The sequence below is a fragment of the Scyliorhinus torazame genome, chromosome 1 (genome assembly GCF_047496885.1).
Source record: "Scyliorhinus torazame isolate Kashiwa2021f chromosome 1, sScyTor2.1, whole genome shotgun sequence".
In the NCBI taxonomy this organism is placed as follows: domain Eukaryota; kingdom Metazoa; phylum Chordata; class Chondrichthyes; order Carcharhiniformes; family Scyliorhinidae; genus Scyliorhinus; species Scyliorhinus torazame.
In genome coordinates, this window is record NC_092707.1 from 198,826,852 (window position 1) to 198,844,607 (window position 17,756).

Genomic DNA, 17,756 nt, shown 5'->3' on the forward strand with positions numbered 1-17,756 from the left:
GCAAATTGCTGAGGCTTGTCCTGTTTCTAGTAACAGATTCACGTCTCCCAGCTTCCACCTGATAATATGAAAAGATAGGGATAGGTTGCAGTACGTAGGGGCAGAAGGTACCGGTCTGATTCAATATGATTGATATGAGTCTGTATGGAAAATGTATCAATGGATTCATCAATGTTATGAAGAGACCAATATGCACACTGTTTACGATCCCCCCCCCCTCCCCCCACCCCCCCTGTCTAGATCTCAATCTAGCTTGCAATTGGCGTTTAGCCCCCAAGCTCAATAAATACTAGTACTGTATATACATATCAGTCAGGAGAAAAATCAGAGCGTGCCTGGCTGTCAAAACACTTGTTACATAATTGAGGTTTTAAGATTTCAATGATGTTGCACAAATAAGTCGGTAAAGATGTTCACCACAGGCAACTTGCTGTGCGATTGAAATTGTGGCAGGGACTTCAATAAATCTGCGAATTTGTTTCTGACATTAGCAAATAGCCACAAAATCTGCTAGCCTGTCGGAAAATCACAACTGGCTTAATCGTGTCAGTTGTGACCCACTGTTGCACTTTCACCTCTGAATCAGAAGTTCATATGTTCATTTCCCTCTCTCGAGCAGAAAAACTCATCTGATACTCCACTGCAGCCCTGGCCGATATTAAGTGCACAGAAACGTAACTAAAACAGGTTACTTGGTCGCTATCTTAATCCTGTTTGTGGGACCTTGCTAAGTGTAAACTGGATGCCATGTTCCACATGGGAACAGTGACAAAAAGGACTTGATTGAATCATAGAAGCCCAACAATGAAGAAGGAGGTAATTTGGCCAATCAAGTCTACACCGACCTTCTGAAAGAGTACTTCACCCAAACACACTTCCCTTCCCTATCCCATTAACCACTTAATCTAACCTACACATCTTTTTGGACATTAAGGTGCAATTTAACATGGCCAATCCACCTAACCTGCACATTTTTGGACTGTGGGAGGAAACCGAGCATCTGGAGGAAACCCACGCACACACAGGGGGCGGAATTCTCTGATAATGGGGCTATGTCCCCACGTCCAGGAGAAAACAGATGCGGATCACTCTGGACTTTCCTGGAGAAAGTCCAAACTAATTCTCCGTTTTGCAGGGGGCTAGCAGAGCCCCATGGTGCTCCTCGCAGCACCGGCTGCCGGTAAGGGGCCCTGCACTTCCCCGCGGAACATGGCTGACCTGCACCGCGGGCCAACCTCAACAATATAGCCCCCCCCCCCCGAGATCGCGGCCGTCTCCGATCGCAAGCCTGGCCGTCCTGGAGGTCACCCCGGTGACGGATCACCCCTCTCCCCACCAGGGCGGCTGCGGACCGAGTGCCCACCAGGTGGAACCATGAGTGAACCACGCCGGCAGGAACTCAGCCAGTTGTCGGTGGAGAATCGGCACGGGGGCTTCTTTCAATGACCCCCGACCGGCGCCGCGTCGACCACATGCGCGCGATTGATGGCGTTTCTCCGGTCGCCGGAGAATCGCGGGAGTGGCGATGGACCAGATTGTGGGTCTGACGCCCATTCTCCGCCCCCGCGCCGAGGGCGATTGCGGCGCGGAGGCTCAGAAAATCCCGGCCAGGGAGAATGTGCAAATTCCACACAAACAGTGACCCAAGGTTGGAATTGAACCAGCGGTGCTGTGAGGCAGCAGTGTTAACCACTGCGCCGCCATGCATACTTTGAGCCTACCATGAAGCCATGAAAGGAGCAATATAAATGCAAGCCCTTCTGTTGTCTAATGTCCTCCAAGGAAAGGAACACATACCTGGTTTGACCTGTGCACTCCTGTTTACAGAAGACAGTGACTCAATGGTCCCAGAGGAACTAAAGGTGAATAATAAATGCAGTTTTGTCAATGAAGAATCTCCCACCTTCTTTAAAAGCTTCTGCGACAACTACCTCAAAATGGCAGCAGACTCAAAATGAAAGACCCCTAACCCAGCCCAGCATCCAACAGTGGGACAGTTAAGACCAGAAAGATCCCAGCCAGGTTTTCATGGGAGTGGGTCTGGGGAGGTGAGGGCAATGATGTGGGGGCGGGGGGGAGGGGGGGACAGTGGGTAATGGGGGGCAGGAGAGAGGAAAGGCTGGCTTCTTTACATTATGGTGTACAGACCAGGAAGAGATCAGCCATGATTTGATTGAATAACGGAGAAGGCTCGAAGGGCTAAATTGCCTACTTCTGCTCCTAATTTCCATATTCTGATGTGCTGGATGGATAGGAGGCTTCTTCCTGTTCATCAGACGAATACAATAGAATAAGAATGCTGAAGGTCAGAGCCTTGTGCATCCAGGAAGTAATAGAAACTGAGGCAGGGTCCACGCACTACAAGTAAAATCACCACAGTTGCTGTCTCTCAACAGGGACCAAAGCCTCAATAATTAAAGTTAGAAAAAAGTTACAATCAAATTTACAGGACAGAAACAGGCCAGCTAAACCAAAAGCTCTGTTTATAGAATCATCGAATTTACAGTTCAGAAGGAGGCCATTTGGCCCATTGAGTCTGCACCGGCTCTTGCAAAGAGCACCCTACTTAAGCCCACACCTCCACCCTATCACGTAACCCGTAGCCCCACCTGACCTTTTTTTTTGGACACTAAGGGCAATTTAGTAGAGTCAATCCACCTAACCTGCACATCTTTGGACTGTGGGAGGAAACCCACGCAGCCACGGGGAGAACATGCAGACTCCGCACAGACAGTGACCCAAGCCGGGAATCGAACCTGGGACCCTGGAGCTGTGAAGCAACTGTGCTAACCACTGTGCTACCGTCCTGCCCGTCCCGTCCGTCCCGGCGGGATGGGAGTGGCGGGAACCACTCCGGCGTCAGGCCGCCCCAAAGGTGCGGATTTCTCCGCACCTTTAGGGACCAAGCCCTCACCTTGAGGGGCTAGGCCCGCGCCGGAGTGGTTGACGCGCCGCCGGCCAGCAGGAAAGGCCTTTTGCGCCACGCCAGATGGGGCCAAAGGGACTTCACCGGCCGGCGGAAGTCCGCGCAAGCACGGGAGTGTCAATGGCTGCTGATGTCATCCCCGCGCATGCGCAGGGGGGGTCACTTCCGTGTCGGCCATGGCGGAGGCCATGGCCAAGGCGGAAGGAAAAGAGTGCCCCCACGGCACAGGCCCACCCGCGGATCGGTGGGCCCCGATCGCGGGCCAGGCCACGGTGGGGGCACCCCCCGGGGCCAGATCGCCACATGCCCCCCCCCTCCCTCCCCCACAGGACCCCGGAGCCCGCCCGTGCCGCCAGTCCCACCGGTAAGGTAGGTGGTTTGATTAACGCCGGCGTGACCGGTATTACAGCAGCGGGACTTCAGCCCATCACAGGCCGGAGTATCGCCGGGGGGAGGGCCGCCGACCGGCGCGGCGTGATTCCCGCCCCCGCCGAATTTTCGGTGCCAGAGAATTCGGCGGCCAGAGGGGGCGGGATTCATGCCACCCCCCCCCCCCCCCGACGATTCTCCGACCCCCAAGAAAACAGAAGCACACATTCTTTCAGAATGAACTAATTAATAATCATTGCAGCCCACAAGTGAGGAAAAATGGTTTTGTTTTCAAAGTGTGCTTACAAGTAGGAATAGATGAAGAGCATAAGCTTTCAATGTAACAGACTACAGTTCCAGCTTTTGCGAGCATGACAGCACCCGTACGTCTGATAAGGATACCGATTTCAATATCTAGGGGAAACAAAGGCTTGGGAGACGAAATTCTGCGCTGCTGTTTCTGCAGCTTAAGTGGGCGGAGTTTCGATTAGAGCCGAGTTCAGATAGACGCCAGTTTTGGGGATTAAACCAAAGGCATTTTTTTTCAGTCTGAATGTACAACAAAAGCACCTATTGAAAAAAAAAGAGATTGCATAAAACCACTAATGCCTGCTTTCGGTTTATCAGGAAGCTCTTTCAATTTGCTTCCAAAGTAATACATGTCAAAGTCCACTTCTCCCTCTCAATGTACTGCTTGAAGGATTGAAATCAGTCCATTCACAACAATTCACACTTGCAATGTAGAATGGATGCGAAGCCACCTCCGAGCACAAAACCTTTCCTTTAATTATTTTCAGCAGCGGCTTATGTAATCGCTTTGACTCCGATCAATAGCCCAGTATGAACCCAAGATATATGGAAGCCTTGAACAATTCACAGGGGCCCTCTGGTTACCCTTCACCCGACAATGAAAACTTACAGGATCTGAAAGTATTCAACAAAAAGGGGGCATCAGGGGGAGGATTCTCCGACCCCCCGCCGGGCCGGAGAATCGCCGGGGGGGCGGCGTGAATCCCGCCCCCGCCGGCTGCCGAATTCTCCGGCGCCGGGGTTTTGGCGGGGGCGGGAATTGCGCTGCGCCAGTCGGCGGCCGCTAGCAACCCCCCCCCCCGGCGATTCTCCGGCCCGTGATGGGCCGAGCTGCCGCCGGTTTTAGGCCGGCCCCGCCGGCGTAAATTAGACCTAGTACTTACTGGCGGGACCTTGCTCTGCGGGCGGCCTCCGGGGTCCTCAGGGGGGCATGGGGGATCTGGCCCCGGGGGGTGCCCCCACGGTGGCCTGGCCCACGATCGGGACCAACCGATCCACGGGCGGGCATGTGCTGTGCGGGCACTCTTTCCCTCCTCACCGGCTGCTGTGGACCTCCGCCATGGCCGGTGCGGAGAAGAAACCCCCCCTGGCGCATGCGCTGGGATGACGCCAGCATACGCTGGCACTCCCACGCATGCGCCAACTCGCGCCGGCTGGCGGAGGCCCTTTGGTGCCGGTTGGCGCGGCGCCAACCCTGCCAGCGCCGGCCTAGCCCCTGAAGGTGTGGAGGATTCCGCACCTTCCGTGCGCCCAACGCCGGAGTGGTTCACGCCACTCCTCGGCGCCGGGACCGCCCGCCCCGCCGGGTAGGGGAGAATCCCACCCCAGGTATTTTCAATTATTTAAAGCCAAAAGCTCAATCTTCAAAGAAGCTCCTCAGGTTCCAAAAATAATTTTGTCATATGAACCACGAAAGATAGGCAAAGATCCTCTGGGACCGTTTGATCCAGTCTTTCCCACACAACCGGCGATGCCTTGGGTATTACAATACACACTCAACTCAAAAGCCGCACAATCTTCTGGTCTTCTGGGAGAGGCATCTCACCAGCTAAAATCTCAAGCCACCTTCCGGGGGGCGGCAGGAAGAAAAGGCAGGAAGATTCCTTTAGGATCTCTTCCCCCGAGTCACAGGACAGGATTTTATGGCGTGCCTCTCCCCTGCATGGCAGATGTTGCGGCCATTTAAATTGCCGTTTACTTCGGCAGGACCATGATATCCTGCTGGGAAGGAGTATCATTAAACTCCTGGCCATAAATAAATGGAAACATTTTATACTGACGGTTGATGTTGACATTTTTCCTCACCATGTGATAAGGATTGGGGAGAGATGTGCTCATTGAAGTGTAGCCCCAGCTAAGATTTAGCTTGCATTTTTGTAGCTCCTTTCCAGCCCAAGGGGCATCTCAAAGTGGTTCACAACCAATGAAGTACCCTTGAAATTTAGTCATTGCTTTAATGTAGCAAAATATGGCAGTCAATTTGCACACAAAAAACTCCTACAATCAGCAATGAGATATACGTTTGGAGACTATTACAGCGAAAATGGCGCGAGAGGAGAGAGAGCCGGGACAGCGAAAACAGCGCGGGAGGAGAGAGCTGGGAGATTTAAAAACGCGGGAGGAGAGAGCCGGGACAGCGAAAACAGCGCGGGAGGAGAGAGCTGGGAGATTTTAAAACGCGGGAGGAGAGAGCCGGGACAGCGAAAACAGCGCGGGAGGAGAGAGCCGGGAGATTTAAAAAGCGCGGGAGGAGAGAGCCGGGACAGCGAAAACAGCGCAAGAGGAGAGAGAGCCGGGACAGCGAGAACAGCGCGGGAGGAGAGAGCCGGGAGATTTAAAAAGCGCGGGAGGAGAGAGCCGGGACAGCGAAAACAGCGCGAGAGGAGAGCGAGCCGGGACAGCAAAAACAGCGCGGGAGGAGAGAGCCGGGAGATTAAAAAAGCGCGGGAGGAGAGAGCCGGGGCAGCGAAAACAGCGCGAGAGGAGAGAGAGCCGGGACAGCGAAAACAGCGCGGGAGGAGAGAGCCGGGAGATTTTAAAAGCACGGGAGGAGAGAGAGCCGGGACAGTGCTGGGAGAGATGAGTGCACAAAAGGTGTGGCAGGAGTGCCTTTCGAACGGAGTGCTGATTGGAACAGAGTGGCATCCTTTGTAAGCCAGATCGAGAGTCCCGCATGGTATGTTGCCTGCCCGGTGCCAGGGTGAGGGACATCTCTGATCGGCTTGAAAGGATTTTGGAGAGGGAGGGGGAGGATCCAGTTGTTGTGGTCCACGTTGGGACTAACAACATAGGTAAGACTAGGAAAGAGGACCTGTTTGGGGATTATCAAACACTAGGGACTAAATTAAAGAACAGGTCCTCCAGGGTTATAATCTCTGGATTACTACCCGAGCCACGTGCCAATTGGTATAGGGTTGAGAAAATTAGGGAAGTTAACACGTGCCTTACGGAATGGTGCGGGAAAGAGGGATTCCATTTCATGGGGCATTGGCAACAGTACTGGGGCAGGAGGGACCTGTACCGTTGGGACGGTCTTCACCTCAACCATTCTGGGACCAGTGTTCTAGCGAATAGGATAAATAGGTTGGTCACAAGGACTTTAAACTAGCAAGTTGGGGGGGAAGGGAAGTGTAAAGCTATGGACAGTATAATGGTTAATGGCGATCAAGGCAGCAGGTTACGTGACAGGTTATTATGTAGAGATATGGGTTCAAAGACAAGGAAAATTAGGAGAAAGGGTAAGAGGAAAAATAAATTGCGAAAAGTTACTGATCAAGGTGTTAGGATTCATAACAAAGACATAAAAAACAGCATAAGTGTACTCTACCTGAATGCTCGTAGTATACGAAATAAGGTAAATGAGTTGATGGCGCAAATCATCGTGAATGACTATGATTTAGTGGCCATTACTGAAACATGGTTAAAAGATGGTCACGACTGGGAGTTAAATATCCAAGGGTATCAGATTATACGAAAGGATAGAATGGACGGGAAGGGCAGTGGTGTAGCTTTGTTGTTTAAGGATGGCATCCGGGCAATAGTAAGGGATGATATTGGTGCTATGGAGGACAAGGTTGAATCAATTTGGGTGGAAATCAAGAATAGTAAGGCGAAAAGGTCACTGATAGGAGTAGTCTATAGGCCACCAAATAGTAACAGGATGGTAGGGCAGGCAATAAGCAAAGAAATAACGGATGCATGTAGAAATGGTACAGCGGTTATCATGGGAGATTTTAATCTGCATATCGATTGGTTTAACCAGGTTGGTAAAGGCAGCCTTGAGGAGGAGTTTATAGAATGTGCCCGGGATAATTTCCTGGAACAGTATGTAATGGAACCTACAAGGGAACAAGCGGTCCTAGATCTGGTCCTGTGTAATGAGGCAGGATTGATTAATGATCTCATAGTTTGGGATCCCCTTGGAAGGAGCGACCACAATATGGTGGAATTTAAAATGCAGTTGGAGGATGACAAGGTAAAATCAAACACTAGTGTTTTGTGCTTAAACAAAGGCAATTACAATGGGATGAGAGAAGAACTCGCTGAGGTAGACTGGGAGAAAAGACTTCATGGTGAAGCAGTTGAGGAACAGTGGAGAACCTTCCGAGCAATCTTTCACAGTGTTCAGAAAAGGTTCATACCGACAAAAAAGAAAGACGGTAGAAAGGGGAAAAATCGACCGTGGATATCTAAGGAGGTGAGGGAGAGTATCAAATTGAAGGAAAAAACATACAAAGTGGCAAAAATTAGTGGGAGACTCGAGGACTGGGAAGTCTTTAGGGGACAACAGAAAGCTACTAAAAAAGCTATAAAGAAGAGTAAGGTAGACTATGAAAGTAAACTGGCTCAGAACATAAAAGCAGATAGTAAAAACTTCTACAAATATATAAGACAAAAAAGAGTGGCTAAGGTAAATATTGGTCCTTTGGAAGATGAGAAGGGAGATTTAATAATAGGAGACGGGGAAATGGCTGAGGAGCTGAACAGGTTTTTTGGGTCAGTCTTCACAGTGGAGGACACAAATAACATGCCAGTGACTGATGGAAATAAAGATATGATAGGTGAGGACCTTGAAATGATTGTAATCACTAAGGAGGCAGTATTGGGCAAGCTAATGGGGCTAAAGGTAGACAAGTCTCCTGGCCCTGATGGGAAGCATCCCAGAGTGTTAAAAGAGATGGCTAGGGAAATTGTAAACGCACTAGTGATAATTTATCAAAATTCACTAGACTCTGGGGTGGTCCCAGAGGATTGGAAAGTAGCAAACGTGACACCACTGTTTTAAAAAGGAGGTTGGCAGAAAGCGGGTAATTATAGGCCGGTAAGCTTAACTTCGGTTGTAGGGAAAATGCTGGAATCTAATATTAAGAAGGAAATAGCGGGGCACCTGGAGGGAAATTGTCCCATTGGGCAGACGCAGCATGGGTTCACAAAGGGTAGGTCGTGTCTGACTAATTTGGTAGAATTTTTTGAGGACGTTACCAGTGCAGTAGATAACGGGGAGCCAATGGATGTGGTATATCTGGATTTCCAGAAAGCTTTTGACAAGGTGCCACACAAAAGGTTGCTGCATAAACTAAAGATGCATGGCATTGAGGGTAAAGTGGTAGCATGGGTAGAGGATTGGTTAACTAAAAGATAGCAGAGAGTGGGGATAAATGGGTGTTTCTCTGGTTGGCAACCTGTAACTAGTGGGGTCCCTCAAGGATCAGTGTTGGGCCCGCAGTTGTTCACAATTTACATAGACGATTTGGAGTTGGGGACCAAGTGCAATGTGTCAAAGTTTGCAGACGACACTAAGATGAGTGGTAAAGCAAAAAGTGCAGAGGATACCGGAAGTCTGCAGAAGGATTTGGCTAGGTTAGGTGAATTGGCTAGGGTCTGGCAGATGAAATTCAATGTTGCCAAGTGTGAGGCTATCAATTTTGGGAGGAATAACAGCAGAATGGATTATTATTTAAACGGTAAGATGTTAAAACATGCTGCTGTGCAGAGGGACCTGGGTGTGCTGGTGCACGAGTCGCAAAACGTTGGTGTGCAGGTGCAACAGGTGATTAAGAAGGCTAATCGAGTTTTGTCTTTCATTGCTAGAGGGATGGAGTTCAAGACTAGGGAGGTTATGCTGCAATTGTATAGGGTGTTGGTGAGGCCGCATCTGGAGTATTGTGTTCAGTTTTGGTCTCCTTACCTGAGAAAGGACATACTGGCACTGGAGGGAGTGCAGAGGAGATTCACTAGGTTGATCCCAGAGTTAAGGGGATTAGATTATGACGAGAGGTTGAGTAGACTGGGACTGTACTCATTGGAGTTTAGAAGGATGCGGGGGGATCTTATTGAAACATATAAAATTATGAAGGGAATAGATAGGATAGATGCGGGCAGGTTGTTTCCACTGGTCGGGGAAAGCAGAACTAGGGGGCACAGCCTCAAAATAAGGGGAAGTAGATTTAGGACGGAGTGTAGGAGGAACTTCTTCACCCAAAGGGTTGTGAATCTCTGGAATTCCTTGCCCAGTGAAGCAGTTGAGGCTCCTTCTTTAAACATTTTTAAGAAAAAGATAGATACCTTTTGAAAGAATAAAGGGATTCGGGGATATGGTGTACGGGCCGGAGAGTGGAGCCGAGTCCACAAAGATCAGCCATGATCTCATTAAATGGCGGAGCAGGCTCGAGGGGCCAGATGGCCTACTCCTGTTCCTAGTTCTTATGTTCTTATGTTGGTTGGAGTGGTAAATATTAAGCAGGATGCTGCAGGAAAGCTCCCTTGAGTCGGGATAGCCTCCTGCAGACCATTTTTCAAAAAACATTTCTCAAAATCCATTTGCAGTAATATTTGGAGGATAAATGTACAATCTAAAATCATACTGCTGCTGTTGTTTCTCCATAGTCAAGCCACACCCAAATCTACAAAAATCACGATTTTCTGCTTTGTGTTGGACTTTAACCCACAGCTCTGGCCACATGAGGAGCCTGGCTTCCCTTCTTGGGTCGAGGGTCACTTTGCGCACTCACTAATACTCTCCCTATTCCGTTCCGTGGTTCTCACCTGTATCAAGAAGACCACCATCATACCAGCTTCACCCAATGCCTATGTCTTTGTATTTACTTTGTGTATTTATGTATGTCCTATGTTTTATTTTTATGTATGGAATGATCTGCACGGACTGTACACAGAACAATACTTTTCACTGTACCTCGATACACATGACGATAAAACAAATGTGAAGCCAAATCCAAATCCCACCACGACAGAAATCGGGACAAGAGCCACAATGAGGATAGATAGGTGCTTGATGGCCGGCGCAAGCACAATGAGCCAAAAGGTCTCTTTCTGTGCTGCAAAACTCTATGACCGTCCCGAAAATCTCATCACATTTTATTTTAAATATGTGGACAAGACATGGGCCTCCAATGAATGAGTTTTCAGGGCACTAGGGAGGTGGAGAGGGACCATTACTCATACTCTCCGACCAACAAAATATAGCTTGCCACCCTCTTGACCAATGTAAACTGGGGAAAGGTTGAGGGGTACAGATGGAATAAATGTGCAGCTTGACATAATCCACCTGTCTACCATAATTAAGGGGCTGTGGGAAAAAAAGGTCAAGGCTGGTGGTGTTTCTTTAAAATAGAACTGGAGGTTTTGACATCACGGTACACCTTGCCACTCGATACCAATAGGCCGTGATCCAGCCTGATTCCGGCTGCGCAACAAGTGGGAACCCAGCGCAAAGTCGTCTAGAAGCGTTGTGGTTCAGAATAAGCTTCCAATTGCAAAAGACTCAAGGACCCAGTGACAATCATTACTGCTCATATGTTCCTGACTTAAAACACAAATCCGCCAATCGAGAGTTCTTCACACCGTATTATAATTCACCCTTCTTGCTTGGCTCCCAGTAATCTTTATTGAGTAACATCCTACAGTCCACAACAAAACAAACTACAAGCTGGAGAAATTTCAGAAAGAACTTTTCAACTGATAAACAGAAACCACTGGCACTCACCTCCTTGGCTCATGGCCACCGTAATCTCCACGTACATCCGCGGAGCGGGACTCAGGTCCGATACTCCGTTCACAGCCTCCACCCTGAAGGTGTAGTTGACGTACGGCAACAGGTTAACCACAGTGACGGCCGTATCGACCAATCCCAGCTGCTGGGGGACAAACTCAATGCGGCTGTCGCAGGGCCCGCACGCCTGGAGGGTCACCGCACACCTGCTGCACAGGGCGTTGTATGTGATATCTGTCCGACCCCCACTGTCCTCGGGGGGTTTCCAGTCTAAGACCACCGCCGACTGCCTGGTGCTGTAACCGAGAGTTTGCGGAGCAGTTGGGGGTTCTGTGGGGGAACGAAACAGAGCAAGAGGGTCAAGTGCAGGAGCAAAAAGCGGTTCTTTCTCTATTGCACTTGCCGTTTCAGCCAATCTGTTGATGCTAACCATGCATTTGATATTCAGCTCATTTTAATTGTCCTGATGATTGATTCCACTGCAGATTCGGGGAAGATGTACAATTAATGTGGTGAGATTTGCTGTCAATCCTACATTTTTACCGAGCATAACTATTATTTCCACAGGAAGGGAACTGATAATGTAACTGCTGAAATAGCTTGTACATCTAAAAGACCTCGAAGTGCATGAATTCAAAATGCAGATAAAACTGTGGCTGCAGTGAGATATTTCCATTGAAATTTGTTAACAGTAAGTGGCGCTGTGCTTATAGAATAAGACTTGCACTGTGCTTGTGGTTCCTTGTGTTTGGGTAAAGCCTTTCGCTAATGAAAGAGAAAATAGTTTATTAAAAATTGAAGTCCCTTGAGGTAAACCTTTGTCCTACTTTCTATTTGTACTGACATTTTCATTGCCATGTGGAAAAAAAAACGATGTTTCGTGCTGAGTTGCCAGACTTTCAATAACCCATTCGAGAAATACTGAGTCCAAACGCGGCAAGGTTTGGTTGGTGTGGGGTGGGATGGAGGGGGCGATTCAACTATTCAACATAGGGTTGCCCTGGGGGCCCCAGAAATTAAAGACATATCTCCAGAACATTGCCAGGCACATCACTCATCTATCTTCACCCAGGGTGTCCATGGCCTCTGGTTTCCAATCATGGCATAGGCCACAATGTCACCGTGGGGCAAGGCAAGGAGGCAACAGTGATCGCAGCCGGCATGAACATAGAACATGGAAAATAGGAACAGGAGGACGCCATTCGGCCCTTCGAGTCTACTCAATGATCATGGCTGACCATCCAATTCAATAGCCTGTTGCCGCCTCCCCCGTATCCTTTGATCCCTTTTGCCCCTAGTGCTATTTGTACCTGCTTCTAGAAAACACAATGCTTTGGCCTCAACTGCTTTATGTGGTCGCGACTCTCTGGGTGAAGAAATTTCTCCTCATCTCAATCTTAAATGGTCTATCCAGTATCCTCAGACTGTGACCGCTGGTTCTGGACTTCCCCCACCATCAGGAACATCATTCCTGCATCTACCCTGGGTAGTCCTGTTAAATTTTTATAGGTTTCTATAGATTCCCACTTCAAAACAGGCAAATACAATCCTAATCGACTCAGTCCTGATACGTCAGTCCTACCATCCCAAGAATCAGTCTGGTAAGCCTTCTTTGCAAGAATATCCTTCCTCACATATGCAAACACAAACTGCACACAATATTCCAGGTGTGGTCTCACCAAGGCCCTGGATGATTGCAGCAAAACATCCCTGCTTCTGTACTCAAATCATCTCACTATGAAGGCCCATATGCCATTTTTCTTCTATACTGCTATCTGTACCTGCATGCTTACCTTCAGTGACGGCGTATGAGGACACCCAGGTCTCATTGCACATACCCCTCTCTCAATTTTTAGCACTTCAAATCATAATCTGCCTTCCTGTTTTTGCTGCCAAAGTGGTTAACCTCACATTAATCCACATTATACTGCATCTGCCAAGCCCACTCACTCAGCTTGTCCAAATCACTCGCATGCTGTTGGCTCGATTCTGTGCCACACTCTAGGCAACCGAGCTGCTCACATCTGGGGCATAAAACTTGTTATTACTTTGAAATGTTTTTGATGAATGTTTGTTCAGACATGGACAATGAAATGTGTTTGACTGATGGTGGAAATTATCCAAACTGATCACAAAGGTAGTCTAGCTGTTAGCTTTCAGATTGGTATAGGTGGAGCACCATGAGAGTGGACATATCAGGAGACCAAATGAATATGGACAGCACAGTACCACAGTGGTTAGCACTGCTGCTTCACAGCTCCAGGGTCCCAGGTTCGATTCCTGGCTTGGGTCACTGTCTGTGTGGAGTCTGCACGTTCTCCCTGTGTCTGCGTGGGTTTCCTCCGGGTGCTCCAGTTTCCTCCCACAAGTCCCGAAAGACGTGCTGTCAAGTGAATTGGATATTCTGAATTCTCCCTCTGTGTACCCGAACAGGCGCTGGAATGTGGCGACTAGGGGCTTTTCACAGCAACTTCATTGCAGTGTTAATGTAAGCCTACTTGTGACAATAAAGATTATTATTATTATACTTCACAACTGTCTTCACTCAGGAGAAGGAGGGTGTAAGTACAGAATTTGGAGAGAGGGACCGTGAGGTTCTTGAATAGTTTGACATAGGGAGCGAGGAGGTATTGGCTTAAAAGTAGAAAACGCCCCAGGTTCAGGTAAGTTGTATTCCAGGCTGCTGTGGGAGACAAGGGAGGATATTACAGGGACTCTGAGCCAAATTTTTTATTCCTCACTGGCCACTGGGTAGATGCCAGAGGATTGGAGGACAACTAACGCGGTAAAATTTTTCAACAAGGGTGGTTGAGTTAAGCTAGGGAACTACTGACCAGTGAGTCTCACATCAGTGGTATGGAAACTACTAGAGAAAATTTGAAAGGAGAGAATTAATCTCCACTTGGAGAGGCAAGGTTTGATCAGGAATAGTCAACATGGCTTTGTCAGAGGGAGGTTACGCCTAACAAATTTGATTGAATGTTTTGAGGAGTCGGTCAAATGTGTAGATGAGGGGCGTGCAGTTGATATAATTTATATGGATTTCAGCAAAGCCTTTGACAAGGCCCCACAAGGAAGAATGATAAAAAAGGTAAAAGCACATGGGATTCAGGGTAACTGGCCAAGTTGGATCCAAAACTGGCTTCGTGGCAGGAGACAGAGGTGGTGGTAGAAGGCTGTTTGTATAATTGGAGGCCAGTGTCAATAGTGTACCAAAAGGATCAGTGCTAGGTCACTTATTGTTTGTGATATATATATAAACGATACAGATAAAAATGTAGGGGGGGGGGGGGATGACAAGTAACTTTATGGATGACATGAAGATTGGCAGGGTGGTTTATAGTGAGGAAGAAGGTCTTAGATTGCAGGAAGATATCGAGGGGTGGGTCAGATGGGTAGATCCGTGCCGGATGGAATTTAACCCTGAAAAGTGAGGTGATGCACTTTGGAAGGAGTAACAAGACAAGGGAGCACTCAATGAATGGCAGGAAACTAAGAAGCTCAGAGGAACAGAGGGATCTTGGGGTGTTTGTACACAGAAGGGTGGCACGGTGACACAGTGATTAGCACAGCTGCCTCACAGCTCCAGGATCCCGGGTTTAATTCCAGCCTTGGGTGACTGTCTGTATGTCTTTTGCGCTTTCTCCCCGTGCGCGTGTGGGTTTCCTCCGGGTGCTTTGATTTCCTCCCACAGTCCAAAGATGTGCAGGTCAGGTGGATTGGCCATGCTAAATTGCCCCTTAGTGTCCAAAAGGTTCGGTGGAGTTACTGGGTTACGGGGACAGAGTGGAGGTGTGGATTTAAATAGGGTGCTCTTTCCAAGGGCCGGTGCAGACTCGATGGGCTGAATGGCTTCCTTCTGCACTGTAAATTCTATGATCTATGACCTATTATCTATGATTCAATGATCCCTGATGGCGGCAGGACAGGTTAATAGGGTAGTTAAAAAGGCATGTGGGATACTTGCCTTTATCAGTTGTGGCATAGATTATAAGAACAGGGAGATTCTGTTGGAGCTCTACAAAATCTTGGTTAGACCAAAGGGGAGAGTGCAGAGGAGATTCAGCAGGATATTGCCTGTGGTAGTGTGGTGTTGGGTGCTCTGGTGCACAGATGAGCCAACACAGTTGTATGTGGTACAACTCTATTTTATTTTAACTCTTATAATACAGTTCGTTCTGGATACTCTGCACGTGCTGTCTCCCTGAGTGTGTTTGGTAACAGATCTGTCCTGGCCATCCTCTCCAGCTAATACTGACCACCGGGGGTCGTGTCTGTGCTTTTATATCTTTCTGTCATTGGTTGTGGTGTTGTGTGTTCTGATTTGTCTGTTGGTGTGTCTATCATGATGTGTGTGTTTGAATATCATGACATCCCCCCTTTTTACAAAGATATGTGCCTACGTGGTTATAAATATAATTGTGTCGTGAGTGCATCTAAGAGTGTGTGTGTGTGTTGTGTACAGCGTGTGTATATGACGTAACTATTTACATGGGGCGATGTCGGGTGCGTCACACTAACAAGGTTGTACCATAACAAAACTTGGATGCGAGAGAAAAAAAAAACTTGAACATTGGTCTGGTCAGACGATATCTGGAACAATAAACAACAACAGGTTATAATACAGAAGTGTTTGACTTTTTGAACGTATGAACAGCGTTATAAGTCCAGTCTAATGGGTGACCGCCTCAAGAATGGGCTGGTCCTCAAGCCGGTTCAGCTGTGGAGATTTGGGGTCACACTGGTTCACCTTGGACTGTTGGAGGTGATGCTGTTGCCGAAGTCTCTACTTTACCATTTGTTGTACTTCGTGCAGTGCTTGGTTTTTTCATTCGTGCAAATATAACATTCAACATCTTTGTTAGTGGTGCCTTGGCTGTGGTTTGGTTCTGGTGGCGATGGAAGGGGCATGATCCGTGGCATCTCCACGAAGTCATCCTTGGGAACCAGTGGAGGATCCGGCGTGTGCGTACGGTTCAGTTGCGAGCGTGGAAGGCGGCGCAAAGCTCGCTGATTGCGCCTACGCACCAATCCATCCGCCCTGCATGCCAGGAACAAGGTGGAGTCTTTTTCTTTTTATGTTTGTGGTGGACGGCATCTTGTAGCCGATGGGTCGTTGCCATCGAAGTAGCACCATCACTAATATCATGCAAGGCGATGACTGTGCCAGATGTGGAAGTTGGCCGAGACCGTGTACGCTGGTTCCGGCCACCTGCTGTGCCGGAAGGGCGACTCCGCAGAGAAACGTCGAAGCATGTCGCCTTGGAGAGAGAATTGTTGCTCGCATCAACGTCTGGCGATGGCGCGAATTGGTGTGTCCATCTTGGACCGCTGGTGCTGGTTGCCACTGCCGACCCAGTGGGACTGCCACGCAATCCATTCCCTGTCGCCGTGGCATCCGCCGTCACCCTGAGCGTGCCATCACCGAGGCCGCGACACCGCCCGTCCGGAGCAAGGTCTGGCGTACGCGAATCAGAGTCGGCGCTTGGCTGCTCCCCATCTGGAGTCCGGTCTGCCTTCCGTCGATGCCCCCCGTCCGGAGTCCCAACAGGTTCACTGGAGGCAGCCGAGATTCCCTGAAGCTGCACTTCTGGAGTCGGAACATGCAGGAATGCACCAACCAGTGGAGAGGGTCGAGCCATCGAGGGTGGAAGCGGTGCGCCGCCACCGCAGTCGTCAGTGGTCCCACCGTGATCGTCGAGTGCCTCGGTACGCACTAGGCGAGGTCTGTCACCTTGCACCTTTTGCATGGGAAGTGGGATGCTGTCGTCACTCGTCTCACATCCCGTGGATAGATCCTCATTAGCAGCTTGCTGTTCACTAGGGTTGGGTAAATTGTCAGAGTTTTCATCTGGTTGTGCACACCATGTCGGTGGACTGTCATTGTCTTGCCGTTGTCCTTCATTTGGGCTTTTCTTCTTTGGAATTTTAAATCTTCCCCCAGACATTGCAGAACCTTGTTTATTACCCCCAAATTCTCCCATATGTATGGTCTCGAATATAGGATCCAATGTTTCTATCGACATTGTACTATTTTCCAAAGAACATTCCGTTTCACTTTTCTTCTCAGGTACCTCATATGTATCTTTGTCTAATGTACATGCCTTCATGGTCTCTGGGTCTGATTTTGCTGGGACTGGCATGGTCACAGTCTCTCTTTTACTGTTCTCAATTGCCCACATTATACTCCCCATACATAACTGCTTAATCACTGGGGTTAGTGTGGTACAATGGATAATCGGGTCGACCTTATCTGCATCTTCACCATTAGTGGAAAGCACACTTGGTTCACTTGAAACTGCTGTGGGTTTTAAATTCGTTATCTGGCTACTCGATGTCGGTGTCCTCAGGATTCTTGCTCCAATGTTCTGCTCAATAATCAGTGGAGTGTGTATAGGTTCAATGCAATTAATGTTCCCCTCAAGGTTTGAAGAGTCATTACTGACTACCTGCTGGTCTCCGAAGTTGGGATTTTGCGGCGTTGTGTTGAAGGGAGACATTTGTCCCTGCTGTAGATATGATTCAGGTTGTGTTATTTCCATTTCCTGAGGATCAATGTCTTGTCCATTTTTTCGATCCGTACTAAAACACTGGCAATTCTCAGTCTGCTCCTTGCAAGTTAAACATTCAATTAATTTCGTT

At 48.7% G+C, this 17,756-nt stretch overlaps 1 protein-coding gene across 2 annotated transcripts in view; it reads right to left on the reverse strand.

Annotated features, from left to right (window-relative positions):
* LOC140418355 (ephrin type-A receptor 7-like) overlaps positions 1–17,756 on the reverse strand; it is a 906,389-nt gene that overhangs the window by 370,226 nt on the left and 518,407 nt on the right. Inside the window, exon 5 of one of the 2 annotated variants that reach the window (XM_072501826.1) lies at positions 11,109–11,444. The exons of the other annotated variant lie outside the window; for it this stretch is intronic. Within the exon in view, the coding sequence (XP_072357927.1) occupies positions 11,109–11,444 (336 nt within the window). The remainder of the gene's footprint in view (positions 1–11,108; positions 11,445–17,756) is intronic. 2 annotated transcript variants of the gene reach the window in all.